This window comes from Triturus cristatus, chromosome 1_1 (assembly GCF_964204655.1).
Source record: "Triturus cristatus chromosome 1_1, aTriCri1.1, whole genome shotgun sequence".
Classification (NCBI taxonomy): Eukaryota; Metazoa; Chordata; class Amphibia; order Caudata; family Salamandridae; genus Triturus; species Triturus cristatus.
Window position 1 is genome coordinate 131,271,600 of NC_140579.1, and position 21,612 is coordinate 131,293,211.

Here is a 21,612-nt window from a genome sequence, read left to right on the forward strand (position 1 = left end):
CCTCAGTCTTCGGGTTCACCTGTCTTAGAGTACAGAGACACGGGATTCTTCTGGTGACATCAAAGATCATATTTATTAGCTGAAGCCAGTAACAGACATCCTAGAAGTACAACACGGTGTATGTTCTCAGGAGACTGCTCAACATAATAGAGCGGAGCGTCGTCTTTTATGCCAAAAACCACATTCCTGGCTAGCATCCATTACTCACAAACTTGACCAATCAGGGGATGATATTTACAGCGGCATCATATAACGACAAACCCACTTTCAGTTATCCAACCCACCGCCAATGACAAGGTATAAATCCAGCATTCTTGCTCGAACAGGCCGGACGGGCCCATCATAAAAGACCTCAACCCAAATCAATAATTAGAACATAAGGCCATAAAAGTAAGGAGCAGAAACAGATGAGGAGAAAGATAGAGGGGTGTGTGCGTGTGCCATAGAATCAATAATGTCCTGCTCGCTGATCTCCATCTGACCAGCTGCTTAACAACGTACTTGCTCAACAAGTTTAGCCTCGGGCAACAGGGTCAGTTGACTCAGGTCAAACTGAAGTCAACACGAGCTCAAACTAAGGTATATGCGTCCCTAGAGGCTCGCTTGGCCACAGTCATCCTGTAGTCGTTAGCCTATGTGAGGGCAACCACAAAATGGCGGTTATAAACAAAATGGAACCCACGGGTGCAGACTAGATCGTTAAATACACAGTGAATCCATCGGTGTAGCAGGACGAAAATGCTTACGCGTACCGCACTGGTCAGTCGCGGTTCGCTGATACCAAAATCATAACGATACGACAACCTTCATTAAATGGGTTCAGAATTCACGGAACCACAGACCCTCCTTTTGCCCTTACATAGGCAATAACCTAAACTCACGTCAATCTGAATCCAGGTCTATGTTCATCAGATCATTGAGATGTTGCTGTAGCATCATCCTGGTACTTAGTAACTCTCTCTGGACAGGTCTCCTCGAACACGAGGTAGCAAAAAGGCCACATATTACGGGAGCACACTGTACACAAAGACAGAACAGGAAGAGGGTAGCTAATACCATCCTAATGACCATCAGGATCTTCCATCCCCAAGTGGATAACAATCCCCAGAACCGTTCCATAAACGACCAATCTCCTTTGTCCACATGTATGGACTCGGAGATCTTATGTAACTTGGAGATGGCTTGGAAAACTGTCGGAGCGTTATCTGGGATGAAAACACAACAGCTCGATTGGATCAATTTACAGACCCCCCCCCCCTCTATCTGCAAGTATGACATCCAACGCAACTCTGTTCTGAAGAGTCATAAGGCGATCCGACTGGAGCTCAGCAGTCAAGTTACTAAGGGCGCCGGCAGTTTCGACTATGGTGGACTCAACCACTCTTGTCAATTGCCGTATGTTCCTGCTGTTAACCATAGGTCCCCAAAATGGCAGAAAACCCTTCACGGAATCTCCCAATTCTTGTCCTGCGGTATCTTCCTTACTGAAGACGCCTCTAACGACTCTCGTTTTGTGGTAATCTGCCGCAGCTGTAAATGTAGGAGGCAACAAGAATGAGACAAAACATGTGCCCGAGAAATCAGGGGGCAACCATGTATATGCTCTGTCATGGCAAATGAAGTAGGTGCCCTTAGCTGCTAAAAACGATGGGGAAGTCTGGGACGCAAAAACATATGTCTCAGTGCAAACACTCTTCCCTAGCTGAGCTCTAGGATTCTTGCCATTTCCTTGCAGACAGTAATGACCCCGATGGGGTACTATCCAGATCGGGGAGGATCTCTTCGCTCGCTGGTTCCCACTCAGACTAACTCCATATCCAGTGACGTTCCATCCAATATACGCTAGTGTCTCATCTCTCGGGATAGCCTCATAAGAGCTCATTCCTCTAATCATGTCGACTACTCCCTTGACCAGAGCACTATTCTTCGGGCTATCTTTCAGAGAACGTAGGGGGTTAACTTCACGGGCATAAAGAACATTGTTCAGTATGCCCACACAGAACCATTGTAGCTAAATGGCAGTACCAGATAAGGAATACCTTTCTCGGCAGTATGGGGCATAAGGCCACACACCCAACAATTAGTTGTGTTCACTACTAGCTGGTGTTGGTGCAGAAGCTGAACAAAGGAATTATTAGCGAATTCCATTCTCCTAATAGACTCATGTTCAGGCAGAGGGTGAAAAGAATGCGAAGAAAGAGTAGGAGGCATAGGTTGTATAGTGGGCATGAATGTCGCTTGAATAGAGAATGTCACATATCCAATTAAAAACATTATTAAACTCAACAGTATAAACAGACATAATATTAAAAAACGTTTTCTACTCATTATTATACACATTTTGCTCTTGAAGCTCGTTCGTTTAGTAGGTCTCTCCATCTCGAAAAACTCCATCCTCTAATCGTGCTGCTCGCGGAGGATGGGTGTTCTGTGCTAAAGAATGCGCCTGTCGGTCCAGGGAACGCCCTGAGACCAACCAGAACCGTCGACCTAACGTCTTCGGCTTGCACTCCAAGGACTTGGCACCGCGACCCTACAGCTGAACCCGGATGGTGGTTCGAAAAACAAAAATCAAAAAATAGTTTCTCTGAAGGGAGCCAACCAAAATAATAGCAAAGAAGGGACTCAGTTTGTTATTCGTCCCACGACTCTCGGTCGCAAGTTATAGCGCTCTTTACCAGGCAATGTCTGCTCTCGGAAGAGTAACTCAGGTTCAAAAGTGTTCAAATGATTTGATGGAGGTACAACTTCTTGGAGAAGTTCGTCGCTCTCTGGCTCAATGTTTGTTCCAATCAGACGGGCATCGCTAAAAGGGAGAAAACGAGGCACGGTCTCAGTGTCTCAGAATCAGGAAGTCCTCTTTGGACCCACCGGTCGTACGGCAGAGGCAAAGGGACCCTCTTACAATGTACGCCGTGAATCCAGTCCATTTTACCGTGCACTCGTACCGCAGAACGGGTGGACAATAACACCAGATACGGTCCTATCCAGCGGGGCTGCTCGTTCCGGGTTCGCTGAAAGTTCTTCACGAGCACCCACGCGCCAGGTTCAATGGTGTGCCCTGGATCTTCAGAAACCTGTGGCAAAGTATCATGAACCTGTTGATGCAGAACACGCAATTTAGCCGTCAATTCGTACAGGTAGTCAAGCAATACAGGGTGTTCTATCTCACTCAGTGGAGGAGTGTGGCTCAATGGTTAGAGCGGCAGACCCTGAAGCAGAGTTCTGGCCAGGGACCAGGGTTCGATTCCCGCCTTGGCGGGGCTCGGGCTCAATTTCCTCGGACCTGTCTATTCTCGCATCGGTGCCTCTTCTAATCACGGGCCCCACGCTGCAACTCTGGGCAATAGCTTGCTTAGCCTCCACACCGGCCCCAACAGCGCTAAGGATGCCTGGCTTCACCCTGGGGGTGCCCAGGAGTGGACACTTCACGGGGAAAGCCAGGAGGGGTTCCACAGCGGTATGAGTATCAGCGCCAGGAAACCGCAAAAGGCGACACCGCAAGGTGGCTGTCTGGTGACAGTGCGCTCTATAAGTACCTTGACATTTACATTTACTAAATTTTGTCGGCCGCGGCACTCCCCAAATATTTGCCGGGCGACCGAACACAACCTCATAAGGACTCAGACCCATTCGCGAATGCACAGTCATTCTTGTGGACAGAAGGGCTAACGGCAAAGCATCAGGCCATTGTAGACCAGAGCTCGCTTGAATTTTGGCCAATTTCAATTTTAACGTGCCATTGTAGCACTCAACTAGACCAGCTGACTGGGGATGATTGGCAGCGTGGGACTTCTGCCGGATACCCAACCCATCACACACTCTCTTCATCACCTGACCCACAAATTCACTCCCATTTTCACTCCAGACCACTTTCGGCAAACCAAACCTAGGGAAAAATTCCTTAATAAGGGCTTTAGCTGTGGACAAGGCAGTGTTGTCCTTCAGAGGGTAGGCTTCCACCCATCTAGAAAAAGAGCAAACAACCACTAAGACATACTTCAGGTTGTTGCACCTCTCCATGTGGATGAAATCTAGCTGCAAAGCCTCAAACGGATACGTGGGGGGAGCAAAGTGACCAGCTGGAGTTGGAGTTCCCTTACCAGGATTGTACATCAAACAAACCATACAGTTCTTGACCAAATTCTCTGCACTCTTAGGAATGCCAGCATTTTGCCATACCGGGGCCAATGACTTACAAATCCCTTTCACACTAATGTGAGCCATCCCATTTGCCATGGTAACCACTGGAAGTACATACGCGTCAGGCAACAACCATCGCTGATGCTCTGACAACTCAACCCAACAACCATTCGAATCCAATTTACCCTTGCTTTCTCTCCATTCATTCAACTCTTTCTCTGTAGCTTCAGCTTGGATGGATTTCACACTCTCAATTGTATCTTCACACATACTCCTATCTGGAATCCATCTCGCTGGGCCCGAAACGTACATTCGACTCATCACATCTCTCGCAGTCTCTTTTGCGACTTCATCTGCAAACGCATTACCACGACCAACATCGTCCGTGACTTTCTTATGCGCACTGCATTTCACGATCGCAACTTGCAACGGCAAAGTAAGAGATTCAAGAAGTTCATTCACCAATCGACCATGTTGCATCTTGGTCCCATGCGAAGTCAGAAACCCACGTTCTCTCCACAATCGTCCAAAGCTAAAAGCAACACTGAACGCATACTGGCTGTCAGTGTACACAGTCACTCTTTTCCCTTTTGACAACACACACGCTCTTGTCAATGCAATCATTTCTGCCGCTTTGTGCGGAGTTGTGTGGGATACGAGCAGCTTCAACAATCGTATGCAAAGTCGTAACCGCATATGCCGCAGTCGTATCACCGTTCGGAAGTTTAAAACACGAACCATCAACCCATAATGTACCATCACATTCTGCAAGGGGAGTGTCCCTAAGGTCTATCCTCCCTCTCGTTTCTTCCTCAGTCCTGAGGAAACAATCATGCTGTTCTGTATCATTGGTCTCAGTTGAAATCGGCAACAACGTGGCTGGATTCAACGTGTTGCATCTTTATATATGTACATGACTTGCTAACAAGGTCAATTCGTAACCTGACAACCGAGCACTAGTTAAGTGCTGTGTCTTGGTACGGTTCAACAAGGTATCCACTGCATGTGGAACCATCCCAGTCAGTGTATTTTTCATCACCAGACCAGCGGACTGTCGGATTGAAACAGCCGCTGCAGCTCTCAAACAACTCGGCAACGCTCTAGCTACCGGATCTAAAGTCGACGAAAAATAAGCACATGGACGTTGCCTATCGCCAAACTGTTGGGTCAAAACTGACAATGCACATCCCTCTCTCTTGTGGACATACAATGTGAAATGTTTACTGTAATCGGAGGTACCCAACACAGGAGCTGAACACAGGGCGTCACGCAATTCTGAAAAACTCTTCTGACATTCGTCAGTCCAGGGAATAGGAGTCGGGGTATCCTTAACAGTAAGAGCGATCAAAGGTTTTGCAAGCAAGGAAAAATTAGCAATCCACTGTCTACAGTACGATGTAATACCTAGAAATGCGCACACTTCTCTCTGTGTCGTAGGCACACTCATTTTCGCAATCGCTTGGATTCTCTCTGGGGTCAATCTCCTTCCCTCCTTCGATAAGAGGTGACCTAAGTAGGTAACTTCTTGTCGGCAATACTGCAACTTCGACAGAGAAACTTTATGATGGAATTCAGACAAGTGACGTAACAACGACAAGAGTAGCCTCTCTACAAGTCTCTTCGTTTTCAGCGGCGACTAAAAGATCGTCAACATACTGAATAAGGGCAGCCCCATTGGGTAGAACCAACGAATCAAGTTGCGTCTTTAAAGCTTGACTATAGATCGATGGACTCTCACAATAGCCTTGAGGAGCGCGTTTAAACCTGAAGCTTCGGCCTCCTAAAGAGAAGCCAAAAATATCTCTACTCTCTGCGGCAATCGGGATGCTGAAGAAAGCGTTCTTCAGATCAATCACCGAAAACCACGTGGCTGTAGCCGGAATCAAAGTCAGTAGAGCGGTGATATCAGGCACAACAGGGAATTGTGGAACAACGATCTTATTCACCTCTCGAAGATCGATCACAAACCTATATACAGGAGGCTGAGAAAAATCAGTTTGTTTCAGAACCGGCAAAACCGGACTATTGCACATATTACCTCTTGTTTCCTCAATCACACCTTTCTTAATCAGATCAGAGATGATCGCCAAAAGTGCTTTTTCACCATCATTTGAGATACGATACTGTGGAATGCGTGGTAATCTAGCATTCGCCTTCAATGTCACAACATATGGTGGAATCTCCAAAAGACCCACATCATTAGGACCAGTAGCCCAAAGAGAATCAGGAAGAGAAGACAATTCAGCTGGAAGTCGGTCTTTAGACAAATACATCGGAGAGATCACTCTCTTCCCCAATGTAAGCTGTACTCCAGAAGGAGAACAATAAAGCGTCGCATACAATCTCTTCAACAAGTCCAAGCCCAACAAGTTCTCAACCACAACCTGTCGTCAGAATGAGGGGTGCTTTGAAGTCACAAGGTCCAACAGAAAGAGACGAAGGACTAGAAATCGGGTTGCTAACCGGGGCGCCAGAAAAACCTACTGAAACATTCGTTAAGCCAGATTAAGGTGCGCCAGGGAGTTTGGTGTGCATGATAGAACTTTTCGCAGCACCAGTATCCAACAGAAAAGGTTCAGACACCCCTGATGCAATCACTTCAACATAAGGTCCACTCTGATCCACTGGAACCGAAACAACTCCCTTTCTTTGTCTGTGGCTGTCCTAGCAATCATTACCTTCCATACTCTCTCCTTCAACGTAATAATCGTCCGCATAATACTGAGCCGTCCTACCAGACGCACCATTCTGTTGATCAAAACAATTCATCGAATTCTGCGGAGGCAAGGAACGCGCAATATGAGGCACACCACGTCCTCGACCTCGGAGCTTGTTGAACACCTCGACCTCTCATAACAGAAACACCATTCGTGCGTTGTATTAATCTCGGGCAATTATTCTTGAAGTGACCTTCTTCTTTGCAATACGCACACTGATTGGGGCCTACAGGGAAACGTGGTTGAGAAGACTCGACCATTTGCGAGCTTCTCTGATAGTGTTGTGGTTGCTGATAATCACGCTGGGTATTGCGGGGCGGGTATGCTTGCTGCAGAAGAACCTTAGTCTTCTATTCCTTAGTCTTTTTGTCCGCTTTCTCTATCTCATCTTTATTTCTATTCTTATAGTACTGGGCAGTAGCCAATATCTGCGCTGATGAAGAAACAGCCCAAGGACTTTCAGAATCCTTCAGCCTATTGCACAACTCGGGAAGCAAATTATGCACAAACTTGTCAACGAACAACCTTTGACCACCTTCTGTACCCATGTCTTGACCACTGTGGTCTACAAATGTCTCTTCAAATCTAGTGAAAAAGTCAGACACAGTTTCGTCTTTCTTCTGCTTGCACGCAGACAATTTGTCCCAATTCACACGTGTAGCAGGCATCAAAGTCTTCATATAATCAATAATTCTACCAGGGAGATCAGCAATCACATTTTCAGGTTTAGCACCACCTATTTGTCTTTCATCTGTAGTTCTAAGATTATTCCATGTATCACCTAATTCCTGCACATGATCCGTATGACGGATCTTACTCCATATAGGCTGTGGAACAACATTCCCAAATAACATATCTTTATCAGCCAAATTCATAATACAGGAACTCGCGGTTTGAGATAGCTCCTTATAAAACCCCGCACGATTTTTACGTGGATCAGGCAGAGTCTGCTTTAGAGCTAGTAATTCGGCACGCTTCCACGGAACATGCACCCAAACACGCTGGAAATGTGCCAGAACAGGTGGATTAGCATTCGCATCGCCAGGTCTCCAAACGGGAGGAACCTCACGCATCGGATATTGACGTGCCTTACTCCTAACTGAAGAATCAGGCTCAAATAATGACTTAGAAGGAAAATCGCTCCTAAATGACAACAATGTCGCGACTGCTCTTTCTACATCGAGACCCACTATAGTTCCTTTCGCGAACTCGGACTGCACACAGAACAACTCAGGCGGAGCCCGCCCTATCTCACTATCTTCCCACTGTTCACGGAGGAAAGAACACATCACATCAAATGCATATCTTTGGGTCGGTGCTTCCCATTGATGGAAAACATTCGTAACACTCTCCAGATCATAGTGTGAAGGATAGTTAACCCATTTACGTGCCAAGTGATCCAGCACTGTCCGTTCATCAGGACCAGGCAATTGACTACGCAATTGCTTACGCTCTACAACAGGAGACATACCTAATGAACCCATTAGAGGAGAGAAAAAACTAGCAACCGCATCAGTCATTCTTCGTCGGGCAGAAGGAGAAGGTGACAAAAGAACAGAGGACAAAGCGGAATGAGAAGGAACCGAAGTCGGAAGAGTGACAGAAGGGTCAGACAACACAGGTATAAAGGTAGTAGACGAAGGAGGTAGCAAAGACGGCGGCCCTTGAGAAGGCTGCGCCGAAGCAATAGTAGTAGCCAGCAAAGGGAGAGCTGGCTGTTGAGGAACCTCCGGCGGTAAAACAACCGGAGGTTGCGCAACTACAAGTTGCGGAGGTGCGGTAGCACTCTGAGCATAAGGGGGTGGCGAACTTAATAGACGCGACATTAAAGGATCTTTCACAAGATCTTCCTTTTCTTCTTGCTGTTGAGGTGGCAAAACTGGATAACATTTGTCTACCGCTAATTTACGTTGCCTAAGCCTCTGTTCCCTTTCCTGCTCTTCCTCATTATCCCTAAACTGTATCGCAGCCTGCACCATCGACATACCTTGTGCACGTTTATTTCGTTTCGCTAACTTAATTTCCTTTTGTTTAGATTCCTTTCGCCAAATGCGGAAGGAGTCGAACATTGCCGGCCGGGCTTTCTTTTTGAAGAGTCTGACTTCTAAATTATCTAAGATTTCCGTGTCGTAGCTACCATATTGGGGCCACTTTAGGACACCATCTTTCCTAGTATACCTAATCCATACCTCATTATACGTGATGGGGCCCACGCCGTGTTTCAAATAGAGCTCATAGTTCGGAGTTCCGATCGGAGGCACCGGACACGAGTCCTCCAATCGGGAATCCTTTTTACAACCATAACAAAATATCTTTCCAAGTCTGCTAAGACCAGGCATCTTCGCTCACTAGTCTAGCTTCAAACTTCAAGGGAATATCAGAAACGATAGCCTTGTGAATACACGAGTCCCTCAGCTTTGGGGCCTGCAGGTACCAAATCAAAGCGATCCCAAAGGATACCAAATCAAAACGATCCCGAAGGATACCAAATCAAACTGGGAGACGCTCCACTCATACTTACCTGAAATATTGATGACGTCGCCAGAAGACCCGTCTATCGTCTCGCTTTACAAATCATCAAAGGGCTCCAAGACAGGGCGACAGTCAGGGCAGCAGTCCCTCGTAGCCGTCGGAATGCGGGGAACTTCGCAGCAAAGACTTTCGGACCACAACGACATACAGGGGTCGATGAAGTGGTAGGCCTCCCTCCAGAATTTCCACACGAAGCTCCTCACGATCTTCAGGCTTGGACCGGTACCGCTGAAGTCGCCCCGAGTTGGGCGCCAACTGAAGAACTAGGATTTTAATCCCAGCGGCGCAGGGGACACGCCCTCAGTCTTCGGGTTCACCTGTCTTAGAGTACAGAGACACGGGATTCTTCTGGTGACATCAAAGATCATATTTATTGGCTGCAGCCAGTAACAGAGATCCTAGAAGTACAACACTGTGTATGTTCTCAGGAGACTGCTCAACATAATAGAGCGGAGCGTCGTCTTTTATGCCAAAAACCACATTCCTGGCTAGCATCCATTACTCACAAACTTGACCAATCAGGGGATGATATTTACAGAGGCCTCATATAACGACAAACCCACTTTCAGTTATCCAACCCACCGCCAATGACAAGGCATAAATCCAGCATTCTTGCTCGAACAGGCCGGACGGGCCCATCATAAAAGACCTCAACCCAAATCAATAATTAGACCATAAGGCCATAAAAGTAAGGAGCAGAAACAGATGAGGAGAAAGATAGAGGGGTGTGTGCGTGTGCCATAGAATCAATAATGTCCTGCTCGCTGATCTATCTGACCAGCTGCTTAACAAGGTACTGGCTCAACAAGTTTAGCCTCGGGCAACAGGGTCAGTTGACTCAGGTCAAACTGAAGTCAACACGAGCTCAAACTAAGGTGTATGCGTCCCTAGATGCTCGCTTGGCCACAGTCATCCTGTAGTCGTTAGCCTATGTGAGGGCAACCACAAAATGGCGGTTATAAACAAAATGGAACCCACGGGTGCAGACTAGATCGTTAAATACACAGTGAATCCATCGGTGTAGCATGACGAAAATGCTTACGCGTACCGCACTTGTCAGTCGCGGTTCGCTGATACCAAAATAATCACGATACGACAACCTTCATTAAATGGGTTCAGAATTCACGGAACCACAGCGGGGTGAGACATGATGATAGAAACACTTCTATTGAGTATTCTTTTTTCCCTTGCATTGCCCGTGACAGTTGTCTCAAACTTTCCATATGTGCAGATTAACAGGTACATATGCTAATAAAGGGTGGAATGAAGTACTTCTGGGAGCAACGCAATGAGCTTCTAAACCCTGAATGCAGCCAAGCCATCAACAGTACTATTAGCCCTTCCAGGCTAAGAATCAATGTGCACCAGGACGAGAGAGACTGGCATAGCATCATTAATAACAAGTATTAGACGCATTTATTTTCAAATATCTCCTGGGTGTCCCGATTCTCTCCCTCTCTGATTTAGTTTCTCTCTCACACACAAACGTACACACCTCCAGGCAAACGCACATAAACAAGCAGACAAATACTCTCTATCAATCATCACATCTCTAATCTTGCAATCTCTCCCCCACTCACTTCTCTCCCATTTGTATTGATTTCTCTTGCTGCCCCCCTCCCTTTACCCCTAAGGTATCCTATAATCCTCTACTATCACTTGTTAGGTCTCGCCTGACCAAGCGCATGCGCTGGTCTGGCGAGACTTATTGAGAGGGCTCCAAGAAGTGCTACCAGGCCAGCCTAGAGCTACAGTGCACGTGTGCGGCCGTGCGCGCCCCGCTTGACCGCGATTACTTTCACTTTAGCGGCCGCTTGGCATAGCCAATAGGTCTTGCTTTTGGGACCTTATAAGTATTTAGTTATGCAACTGTTGCATGGCTAAACACTTATAAGGTCCCAAAGGCGAGACCTATTGGCTATGCCAATGCTTGTTCTATTTCTAATCTGCCATCTGCGTGCCCCTGTTACTCTTTCCATAGCTGTCTCGATCTCTTCCCCATCTGTCTGCACTTAACCTTTCTGTCTCTTTTTTCCTACCCTTTAAACTCTCCTCTGCTACTTCTATCTCTGGCCCCTAACTCTTTACCTTCTTTCACCCCATTCTCCTTCCTCTTCCCTCGGCAGAAGGCCACATGGCCAGAGAGCTTGTAGGGGCACACAGTGCACACTGCAGGGTCGTGAGCATAAGCGGAGTCCAGTAGGGCAGAGGTCAGGGGAAGAACAATACTGGCCTCTGATGGGCAGGTCATTAGACATCCTCCCACCTCACCTGGGCTCCAGGCAGGCCGCGTAGGCCATCTCCACCACCTCATCCCTGTCAATGTCCCAGCAGGTGGACAGGGGTGGGGGTGGAATTGCCCATTGGCCCAAAAAATGTCCCTCCACTCTTCTCTTTATCACACAACACCCTCTCTTTTCCCACATCTCCTCTCCAACATCATTGATTCTATGTCAGGACCGGAGGCTCCGATTATGCTTCTCAATCTTTACTAGAAGCTCACAGCAGCCAATGAAAACACAGAAATAAACCATGTGACAACCATAGAGTCTCTGCTATATAAGGTCCCTGTCAGCCCATAGAGTCCTCTTTCTTTGCTGCTCCGCAGCCAGTTAAGTGCATTTCAAATTTTCTCTTGATGACTGTATGATCGCAAGTTGCCTTTATTGCTAAGCGTTATTGTTAGCATTGCGCTGTCTTTTACGCGCTACTGCGATCTAGACGTTGTCCTCTGGTGAGAGTGTCACTCTGTTTTTCTGCGCGTCGCGCTGCACGCGCCTACCGGCTTCTCCTCTTCTCCCTGTTTTAAATATTTACCTTCGCGCGCGCGCGTGTGTGTCAGCGGGGTTTCCCTCGCATCGCCGGTAATCGTGGAGCAGGAGGTTGAGGAGCGGGGATGCGCATCGGTTTGACGCGCAGTCCCCTTTCAGCTTCTACGAGCCTCGGCCAGCGCGCATGCGCGGCGGCCATATTTGTCCACATTTGGACTTCAATGAACGCCGGAGCAGCGTTTTTACATGCTTCTGACCCGGGATTGTAGCGTTTTGACTCCTAAAAGGCTCGTTTTTGCTCCTTGGACGCCCCTGATGTGTATTCATTCTCAGGGGCTGTAAAATTGAGCATAGGCTTTGCCTAGAGTGGGGTTTTGTTGCAAGCCCTCCCTCCCTCCACATTCTAAACTTATACAGAGGTCACCTGTGGGTGTCTGATTAGGGCTTGCTTGGGGTTACCACTCCCCCTGACCTCATATTGGAATATCTTATTATTGGTGGTGAATAAAGTCACTCACTTTCCTCCAGGGTCATTTACTGCACTCGTGCTGAAATCATGTCTGAGTACTATGAGGAGGAATACTATTACTATGATGAGGAACCCTCTGGGTCGATGGAATATGACCTCGTTGAGGCATTGGACACGGGTGTCCAGCAGTCAGTGAACTCGGCTTTGGTGAGGGCGATTGCGCCCCTAAAACGCCACCTTTGCTCTTATGCACAGCAACAAGGTTGGCTGCCGGCGTCTGGCTCCCGCATTAAATCTGGGGGTAAAGGAAGGGCGAACCCACACGCCGCGGATTTCGCTAAATTGGCCAAGTCAATGGCGGAGCAAGAACGCTCAGCTTCTAGGGAAGCTACGATTACTGAAATTTCCCAGGAGGATGATGGCCACGATACTTCCCCGGATCCTACTTCTGACGAAGAAGAGTCCCCTCGACCAGCCAAGAAGGCACTGAAAGAAAAGCAGGCCGGTCCGTCCACGTCACCCAAGGTTCTCACCTTTGAACCGGCGGATATTATCCACCCTAACTCTACAGCCTGGTTGCCGTCACAGGAAGTGGCGGACTATGTCCAGTCTCAATGTTGACATATTTGAAAAAATATTCTAAAGATCCCAAGAAAGGCCTAGATAGGTCCTGGCGTTCCTGCCAGGATAAACTGCTGGACGTTATTAGCCCCCTGACGAAGATGTTAGAGATGGGTTTTCGGGCAAAAGAGTCGGCCCTCTTGATTAATCCGGACGAGCTGATTGGCTGGGCACAGCGGGCAGTGTGCCAACTAGGCAATGCTAATTGTGCGCTATCGACGGAGCGGCGCCGGTCCATCCTCCTGAAATTAGATCCCAGGTTAGCTGAATTGGCCACATCCGAATCAGGTCCGCTGGCCCAAGGTCTTTTGTTTGGCCAACCTTTTTTAAAGGAACTAACAAAGTTCGTGGCCACCTTCAGTGGGCTGGACAAGGCCCAAGGTTCTTTGAAGCGGGCTTCCCGCCCGGTTTTCGGCAGGGCCGGACGCTTTCGTGGGCACTCGTTCGGCCGGGGCTACAATCAAGGCGCCCAGCGTGGTCAGCAAAAAGGAGGTTACCAGGACAATTCTGCCAATACCTCCAATTTCTACCCTTCCCGCCGTTCAAGGAACAGATTCCGCAAAGGTGGCAGATTTGGAGGGAACTCCAACAACCAGCATGATGCCGCAAACTCAGGTGAGCCTGGTTCCTTTTTCGGAGGTGCTTTTGGGGGGCAGAGTGGCATCTTTTCTAGACAAATGGCGCGAAATTTCGCAAGATGCATGGGTGTTGCAGACTGTACAGGGTTACAGGTTAGAGATGTACAACTCCCCTTCGCAAGAGTTCCGCCCGCCCCCGCTGTCTTTTTCCCAACAAGATCGCGCTTTCATCACGGAAGAAATCAACTGCTTGTTACGGAAAGGCGCGATTGCGCCTTCCGTGGTGCACCCTCATGGCTTCCTGAGCACAGTTTTTCTGGTGGACAAGAAAGGAGGCGGATCCAGGTTAGTGCTGAACCTCAAAGAGTTCAACTCCTGGATTGTTTACAGGCATTTCAAGATGGAAGGCATCCATCTATTACGCGATCTCCTCCAGGAAGGAGATTGGATGGTCCGGTTGGACCTCAAGGACGTGTATCTATCCATTCCCTTTTTCCCCCCCACAGGAGGTTTCTTCAGTTTATCTGGGAGACAGTTTGTTACGAGTACAAAGTCCTTCCATTCGGCCTCTCGTCAGCACCGTGGTGCTTCACGAAGCTTCTGAGACCGGTAGTGGAGTCTCTCAGGGCTCGAGGAGTCCGCCTCATAATATATCTGGACGACATAATAATTTTGGCGTCCTCCCCTCAGACAGTCCAAACACACCTCAACTGGGCGATACATCTGCTGCAGAGTTTGGGGTTCATCGTCAACCCACAAAAGTCGATGTTGGTTCCCTCGCAATCTATCGAGTTTCTAGGGTTCTTGATAAATTCTCTATCATGCCAGCTCTTGCTGCCAATGACAAAGATAAAGTCAATCAAGAGGGAACTGCGAATTGTCCTTCGCAAGCAAACAACTTCCCTGAGATCGTTGGCCCGCGTGGTGAGCCTACTGTCTTCCTCCATCCAGGCGATCTTCCCGGGCCCCCCTTCACTACCGGGCCCTCCAGCGGCTCAAGATCCGACATCTCCGAAAAGGTCTCAGCTACTCAGAACAGATCCCTCTCTCAGAAGAGGCGAAGCTGGAGATGGAATGGTGGTTAAATCACATGGAGGCCTGGAACGGCCGAGCGCTATTTGGAGCGGCACCGGATGTGATAATCGAATCGGATGCCAGCCGATGGGGTTGGGGAGCCCGTTGCGACACATTGACCACGGGTGGTCGCTGGTCTTCGGAGGAATTGCGCTTACATATCAATTGCCTAGAACTATTGGCCGGTTCCTTTGCGATCAGATGCCTTTCGCCACAGAAGGCAGATTGTTGTATCCTCCTCCGGATGGACAATATATCGGCGGTACGCTACGTCAACAAGTTGGGTGGTACCAAGTCGAAGATGTTGGCGGAGATCGCCAAAGATTTTTGGCATTTCTGTCTACAGAACGGAATTTCGGTGGTTGCATAATACCTTCCCGGCTCCAGCAACCAGGTAGCAGATTGGAATTCCCGCCATCTGCAGGACTCCAGCGATTGGAGGTTGTTGCCCACGGTGTTTCGACGCCTGACACAGGTTTGGGGTCCTTGCCTGATAGACTTATTTGCATCTCGATTGAACAAGCAAGTTCCCCAATTCTTCAGTTGGAGGCCGGATCCAGAGGCGATAGCCACGGATGCCTTCCTACAGGAATGGCCGACATCTCTCTGCTATGCGTTCCCTCCGTTTCTCATGATCCCCAGGGTCCTGGCGCGAGTCAGGACTTTTCGCGCGGAACTCATATTGATCACCCCTTTGTGGAGGGCTCAGGCATGGTTTCCAGTATTGTTAGCCATGAGTTGTGCGATTCCGATCCTTCTTCCACGGGTGCAGAACCCATTGCTGGACCCTCTTCAGAATCCTCATCCCTTGGTGGCATCGGGCCAGCTCCCACTCGTTGCTTGGCGGGTTTCAGGGACAGATGGAGTGTCCCGGGCCTTTCACGCGAAGCTAGCAACTTCATCAAAGAGGCCTGGTCGGCCAACACCCATAAGAGATATTCCTCATCTTGGAGGAGATGGTGCGATTGGTGCGCTCAACGGGACGTGGATCCCGCTAAGGCACATGTCTCTTTAGTGGTCAACTTCCTAGCCTCCATGGCTTCCTCCGGTTTAGCGTACAGGACGGTCAACAACTTCCGGTCCGCGATATCGGCGGGACATCTACCTTTAGACGGTAAACCCATAGGGGAACATCCTCTGGTATGTAAATTGCTTAGAGGGGTCAGGATGGTGAAACCTCCTTGCCCAAAGTATTCTCATCTCTGGGATGTCTCGGTGGTCCTTAGATTTCTTGAAGCCTGGCCTTCCAACAGATTCTTATCTCGGAAACAGCTTTCGGCCAAGTTAACTATGCTCCTATGTTTGGTTTCTTGCAAACGGGTGTCTGATGTTCGGGCACTGGATTTGGCGGGGCGTAGATTTACCCCGGACGGTGTGCATTTCATTCTATCCAGGAGAACCAAGTGCAACACCACTTCAGTCACATATCCAAGTTTTCCTACTAATCCTAAATTGTGCGTAGTGCAATGTATTAAGGATTACGAGGTAAGTACTGAAGAATTTCGTACTAATATGCAAGGACAGTTGCTTATTGCTCTGCAGAAGCCATTTCGCCCAGTGACTCCAGCTACTTTATCTAGATGGATGCGTTGGCTCATGGGCGAAGCGGGAATTGACATCTCCAAATTTGGAGCGCATTCTGCACGCGGAGCCATGGCTACGAAAGCATATTCGTCAGGTGTCAGCCTGGTAGATATCATGAATACAGCTGACTGGTCTATCTAATGAGAGTACCTTCAAAACATTTTACTATAAACCCATTGTGAATATTGCGTCAATGGTGGTGGATCAGCTTTGAACAAGCATAATCGGAGCCTCCGGTCCTGACATAGAATTAAAAATTTGCGAACATTCGTGACAAGAATTTTCAATTCTATTAAGGACTACGGAGGCGAGGATTATCCCACCCAGAGATATACATTGTTTGATGTAATGATTTTTATTCATCATGCTTTGCACATGGTATGTTATGATGCTTATATTTCATCATGTGATGTTGTTGCTTATGCTATGGATTTGCATTTCGCTGTGTACTGTTTTCCCCCCCTTTTTCTCATGCTGTAATGTTGCTTTACTGAGCACTCTGGAACAGCTTTTATGGGGTGTTTCCTTTCCTTTCTTTCAGGTACAGACAGCAAGTAAACTGGACTATAGTTTATCGGTGACTGGATGACTACCGTTCGGTGCTCCGCTCACGTGCGAATTTGTCTGGATCGGGATCCAGGAAGAAGTTCGGCCCCGTTGGGCTTACAGTTCCTTGGTTGGAGAAGGCCCTGGCTATCGGTGATCCTCGAGAGCAGGTCGTGCATGGACTTAACTACCGTTCCAAAGAAAGAGGACTCTATGGGCTGACAGGGACATTATATAGCAGAGACTCTATGGTTGTCACATGGTTTATTTCTGTGTTTTCATTGGCTGCTGTGAGCTTCTAGTAAAGATTGAGAAGCATAATCCTCGCCTCCGTAGTCCTTAATAGAATTGAAAATTCTTGTCACGAATGTTCGCAAATTTTTAATTCACCACACTCCTTAAATAGGCTGCCACACCCTCACCTTTCTCACTCTCCTCATCCCTTTCTCTGTCGCGTATATTCTCCACTTATCCTTACATCTATTTTTTTCTCACACACCCCATCTTTCTCCATTTTTTGACACCCTCTAGCTTCCTTCCTCCAATTCACAGCATACGCATGACTGACTCCCTTCCTCACTATTGTCACCTTCAGACTTTTCTCAAAAATGTGTTTAAATTAATTTTCCACATCTTTTTTTTTACTGCTTTTTGCCCCTTCTAAGGTTCTCCTGTAACCACATCTTCTCGTATCAACTTGCTGTCTGTCTCACACATATTCTCACACTGACTTTCTCACACCAGCCCCTCACAAAACTTTGCCTACAGACACCCTCTCTTAAATGCAACTTTCCCCTTGTTAATCCTTATCAGACACCTCTTCCTCCTGACTCTGAGGCCATAATCTCCCTCAAACTCGTCCTTCTCTCTTTCATGCATCTCTACTTCTTTTTCGCATCTCCTATTTCTCATATGAATTATCACTCCCTCAGTTTATCAGACACACTCTGTTTTTCATGCTGTCTATCACTCCGGCATGTTTTAAATGATAAATTTACAAACATACACAGGTGAAAAATCTGTGCTCCACAATTAGATGAAACTGACCTAGTGGCCTTGCGTTTGATGTCAGTTGAGTAAACCAAGCACATGGCTGAAGATTTAAGTAAGTGCAGTGATGATATCAAGCTAAAAATGGCTATTTACTTGTACAAAAAAAAAAAAGAAGCAAATAAAGATTAATGTCATTTTGAAATTGCTAGACGTGTGTATTCTTCCATTTTAGGTATTAAAGTGTTTAACATATGCAGTTGGGGCCATAGGGGGCAGTCTTATCTGGAGCAGCCCAGCCACCTCCTAAGTAAATACCCTCCAGTCAGGTGGACAGGCATTGCAGGAGTGAGTCCGGCGTCAGTGGGAGGCCAAGCGTTTAATGGGACAGTCCCCTATGCAGGCTCTCTTCCCTCCCACCCATTCAGGCTGCACACCTCACTGTGCCCCTGGCAGCCGATGTTTAATACACTAAAAAGACACCCAGCATGGAGGCCCGGCAGGGGGCGGTTGAGGACAATGAGAGCTTCGGGAGCAGAGGCCTACTTACCCCTGCGGCAGGCCTCCAGCAAGCGCCAAAACAGAAAACATGCTGCCAAATAAATGGGCCACAGCTGGACCTCAGGCATCGGCCCAGCATCTGATCGATCCGAGTACCGGTACTCTCCTTGGCACTGGAAAAGTGCCGGTACTCAGGTTGGAAAAAACAGGAAGTGCCGGTACTCAGTACCTGCAAGTACCGGCCCATTTAAAGCACTGCTTTAAAATAGAAAAATACAGTACCTTAATATTTCCTCTTGAAAGCGATCGTGAAAGTGAAAGCGATCGCTATGGGAAAAACAAACACGGCGGCGAGTGGTGCGCACGCACCAAAGGCCATGTGGTTTCAATCATCGCGCCCGTGTCTGGGCACGATAATTGAAACCACATGACCTTTGGTGCGCGTAATAGACACCAATAGGCCATGGGCGGTGCAAAGCGCCCGCCTTTGGCCAATTGCGTGCTGTCATTAATAAAAAGACGCACGCCAATGGCATGGTCCTAAAGGAAAAGCACAAGCGCGTGCGATTCCTAGGGCGATTTTAAAACCCCGTACAAAAGGTCTCTCGCTACGCACTGCAACGCTAGACGCGAGACCTGAAAACCAAAAGAGGAGTACCGGAATTCAATGAAACAAACATGTCTAGATAGGTTACTTTTGGTATTACTCCTCTGCCCCCTTAACTCGTCATTCATTTTCTACATAGTGAGTCAACCTGGTTCCTCCTTTCCTAACCACCTCGTTCATGCTCGTTCACTATAAATACCGCACCTATCCACCCCCAATGATTCAGCCTCTCCCTGTGTCTCCAACTTCCCTCCACCATGTCTTCACCGATAGCCTCCCTCTTTCCACTCTCCCGTTACATATTATCCTGCTCAAATTCGACCACTCATGCTACTAAATCCCTATGAGCCCTAATTACCTCCTTTGCATAGCTATCTCTCTGGCATTCGTAAGCCATGCTGCCGCTCCTTCACCTCCTGTTACAGCCTTCGTCTTTAGCACATTTCGATTACTTATCAGCCGGCTTCGGTTTGCGTTCCAAGCCTCGTTATTGGTTACAAACCGTTTTGGCATGTGGGTCTTCCACAGACGACTTTGGGTGCTGCAAATACCAAGTTAGTTGGCAGCCTATCTAAAACATCGGGGTTACATGCGTTAGTTCACACACCTATTTTTTCTTCTGTGGTATAGCCGGCTGCTAACTAAAACGAGGCTTGAAACGCGTGAGGGGACGCTACCAATTAGGGCACCGGTTTCTTAGTTCACTGGTGCCTGCCTAAGCAAATACGCACGAATTCCTGGTAAAACAATACCCACGGTATAATGACGATGTTGGGTTACACAAGCAATGACTGATTGGGATTTCTTTAAGATTCACTGAAGGTATTCAAGGCTTCAAATGTACGAACTCATTGGAAGTTCGCTCTTCGTTGTAAATTTGTATTTTTTCCTGTATATTCCTCACCCCTGTGTGCTGTGTTGGATTTTGTGTTTGTGTACCCTTCATTTTTAGTCTGTGTAATGTTCTATTTTGTACCATTTTTCTCTTGTAACGTAACTAGCTCTATTGTACAGCGCTCTGACACCTTTGGGTAATGTCCGCGCTTTATAAAAATGCACTAAATAAAATAAATGATTCCCACTTTTATTTTTGCAGTTTTATATAGCACGAACTTGACGTGAATGTATTGGAGAGCTTTACATGAGCACCAGCCACAGATGCATGTCAATAGACCCAATTCAGACGCCATACTCACGATTTTTTTTTAACAAAACACATCCCTGCCAAGTGTCACGTATCAGGCCTTAGACTAACACATTTCAGTGTGGTGATCCACATCACCGCACTGAAATGGAAAGTCATACATTTATATAGCACCTGCTGGGCTCTCAAACCAAGCCGTAGCACTACTAAACGAACCAGAAAGCTGGCAGCGCCCCGTGTGTGCAGCTTGCAGGCAGGCTCAGCTCTCTCAGGGCTCCTCACGCAGTTGAGGTTACAATGTAACAAATTCACCCATGCTGGCACGGTTGCGCAGACAGTTTCAGCTGTGTGCTCACACTGCGCATAACTGTTTGCTTGAGCCGAAATAGCAAAGTACCATAATGTGAGGACTCCGTCACCCAGGACCCGTATACTACCAAAGTGATGGTGCCTGAACAAGCACTTCGGTGAGCCCAGCAGCACTGAGGCCATTATCAAAATGCTGCACCGGCACTGTCCTCGACTCGAGGCGTGGACCGCAGCCCGCGCTGCTGCAGGGTAAAGTAATCGAGGCAGGATGGCCCATCAGTCCGAGTCATTGCGGCTACCAGGCGCAAGAGCAGGCTCCATGGCAACAGCTGCTGCAAAAGTAAGTGTTTGGTTACAAAACATAGTTGCTTAAACTACTGCTCAACTGTTTCAGGGCGGTTAGTTACCAAAATGCAGAAATACTTATTTTTGGGCTGCTCAGCATTAAACTCATTTTGCTCGAGTGAGGCTGAGCTGCAGTAAAGACAGCACAATGACCGACACTCCCAGGATTGTTTCCTCTTCGCTGCAGTCTTCCTTCTGTGGACCCCTATTCCCTCCACCCAGTCATTCTCTCCTGCCTCGTAGTTCTTGGGGTGGCTTTGTACACGGTACCAGTTAGGCCAAGAGCGCCATGCCATGTTCCCCACAGCCAAGGACCGAGTTGGCCGCTGCAGAAAGGCCAGGGAACGAGGCCTTTCAAAACCGGGAGATAATCCCAGGACGCAGAACTCGCAGGCATATCACACAGCGAGAGTCCAGAGAGTGAGGACGAATCATCCATGAGGGAGGGACACCCTGAACTAGGGATACATGGACTGTCAACTCTTGAAAATGAGGTAAAGATAAAGGCAGTGCCTAATTTCAAAAATAATAATAAGCACAGAGGTCCAAAGCTTCTTAGAGGCCCACTGCAGGAGCAGCTGAAAGCTGGGGTCCCTAGACTTGTGGATAACTAATGCAACTTTTCCACCACCCCCACACTGCGTGTCTCTTTAGCTTTATTCTCTTACAGGTTCTTTTTCG

At 47.9% G+C, this 21,612-nt stretch overlaps 1 protein-coding gene across 3 annotated transcripts in view; it reads right to left on the reverse strand.

The window, feature by feature from the left end:
• Positions 1-19,756, reverse strand: part of AARSD1 (alanyl-tRNA synthetase domain containing 1) — a 189,871-nt gene extending 170,115 nt beyond the window's left edge. Inside the window, exon 1 of one of the 3 annotated variants that reach the window (XM_085615636.1) lies at positions 19,492-19,756. In XM_085615636.1, coding sequence (XP_085471762.1) covers positions 19,492-19,530 — 39 coding nt within the window. In that variant the 5' untranslated portion in view covers positions 19,531-19,756. Of the gene's footprint in view, positions 1-18,808; positions 18,933-19,491 lie in introns of those variants that run through there. The other 2 variants (XM_085615559.1, XM_085615713.1) reach the window with 2 other exon arrangements.
• Positions 19,757-21,612: the final 1,856 nt, after the last annotated feature.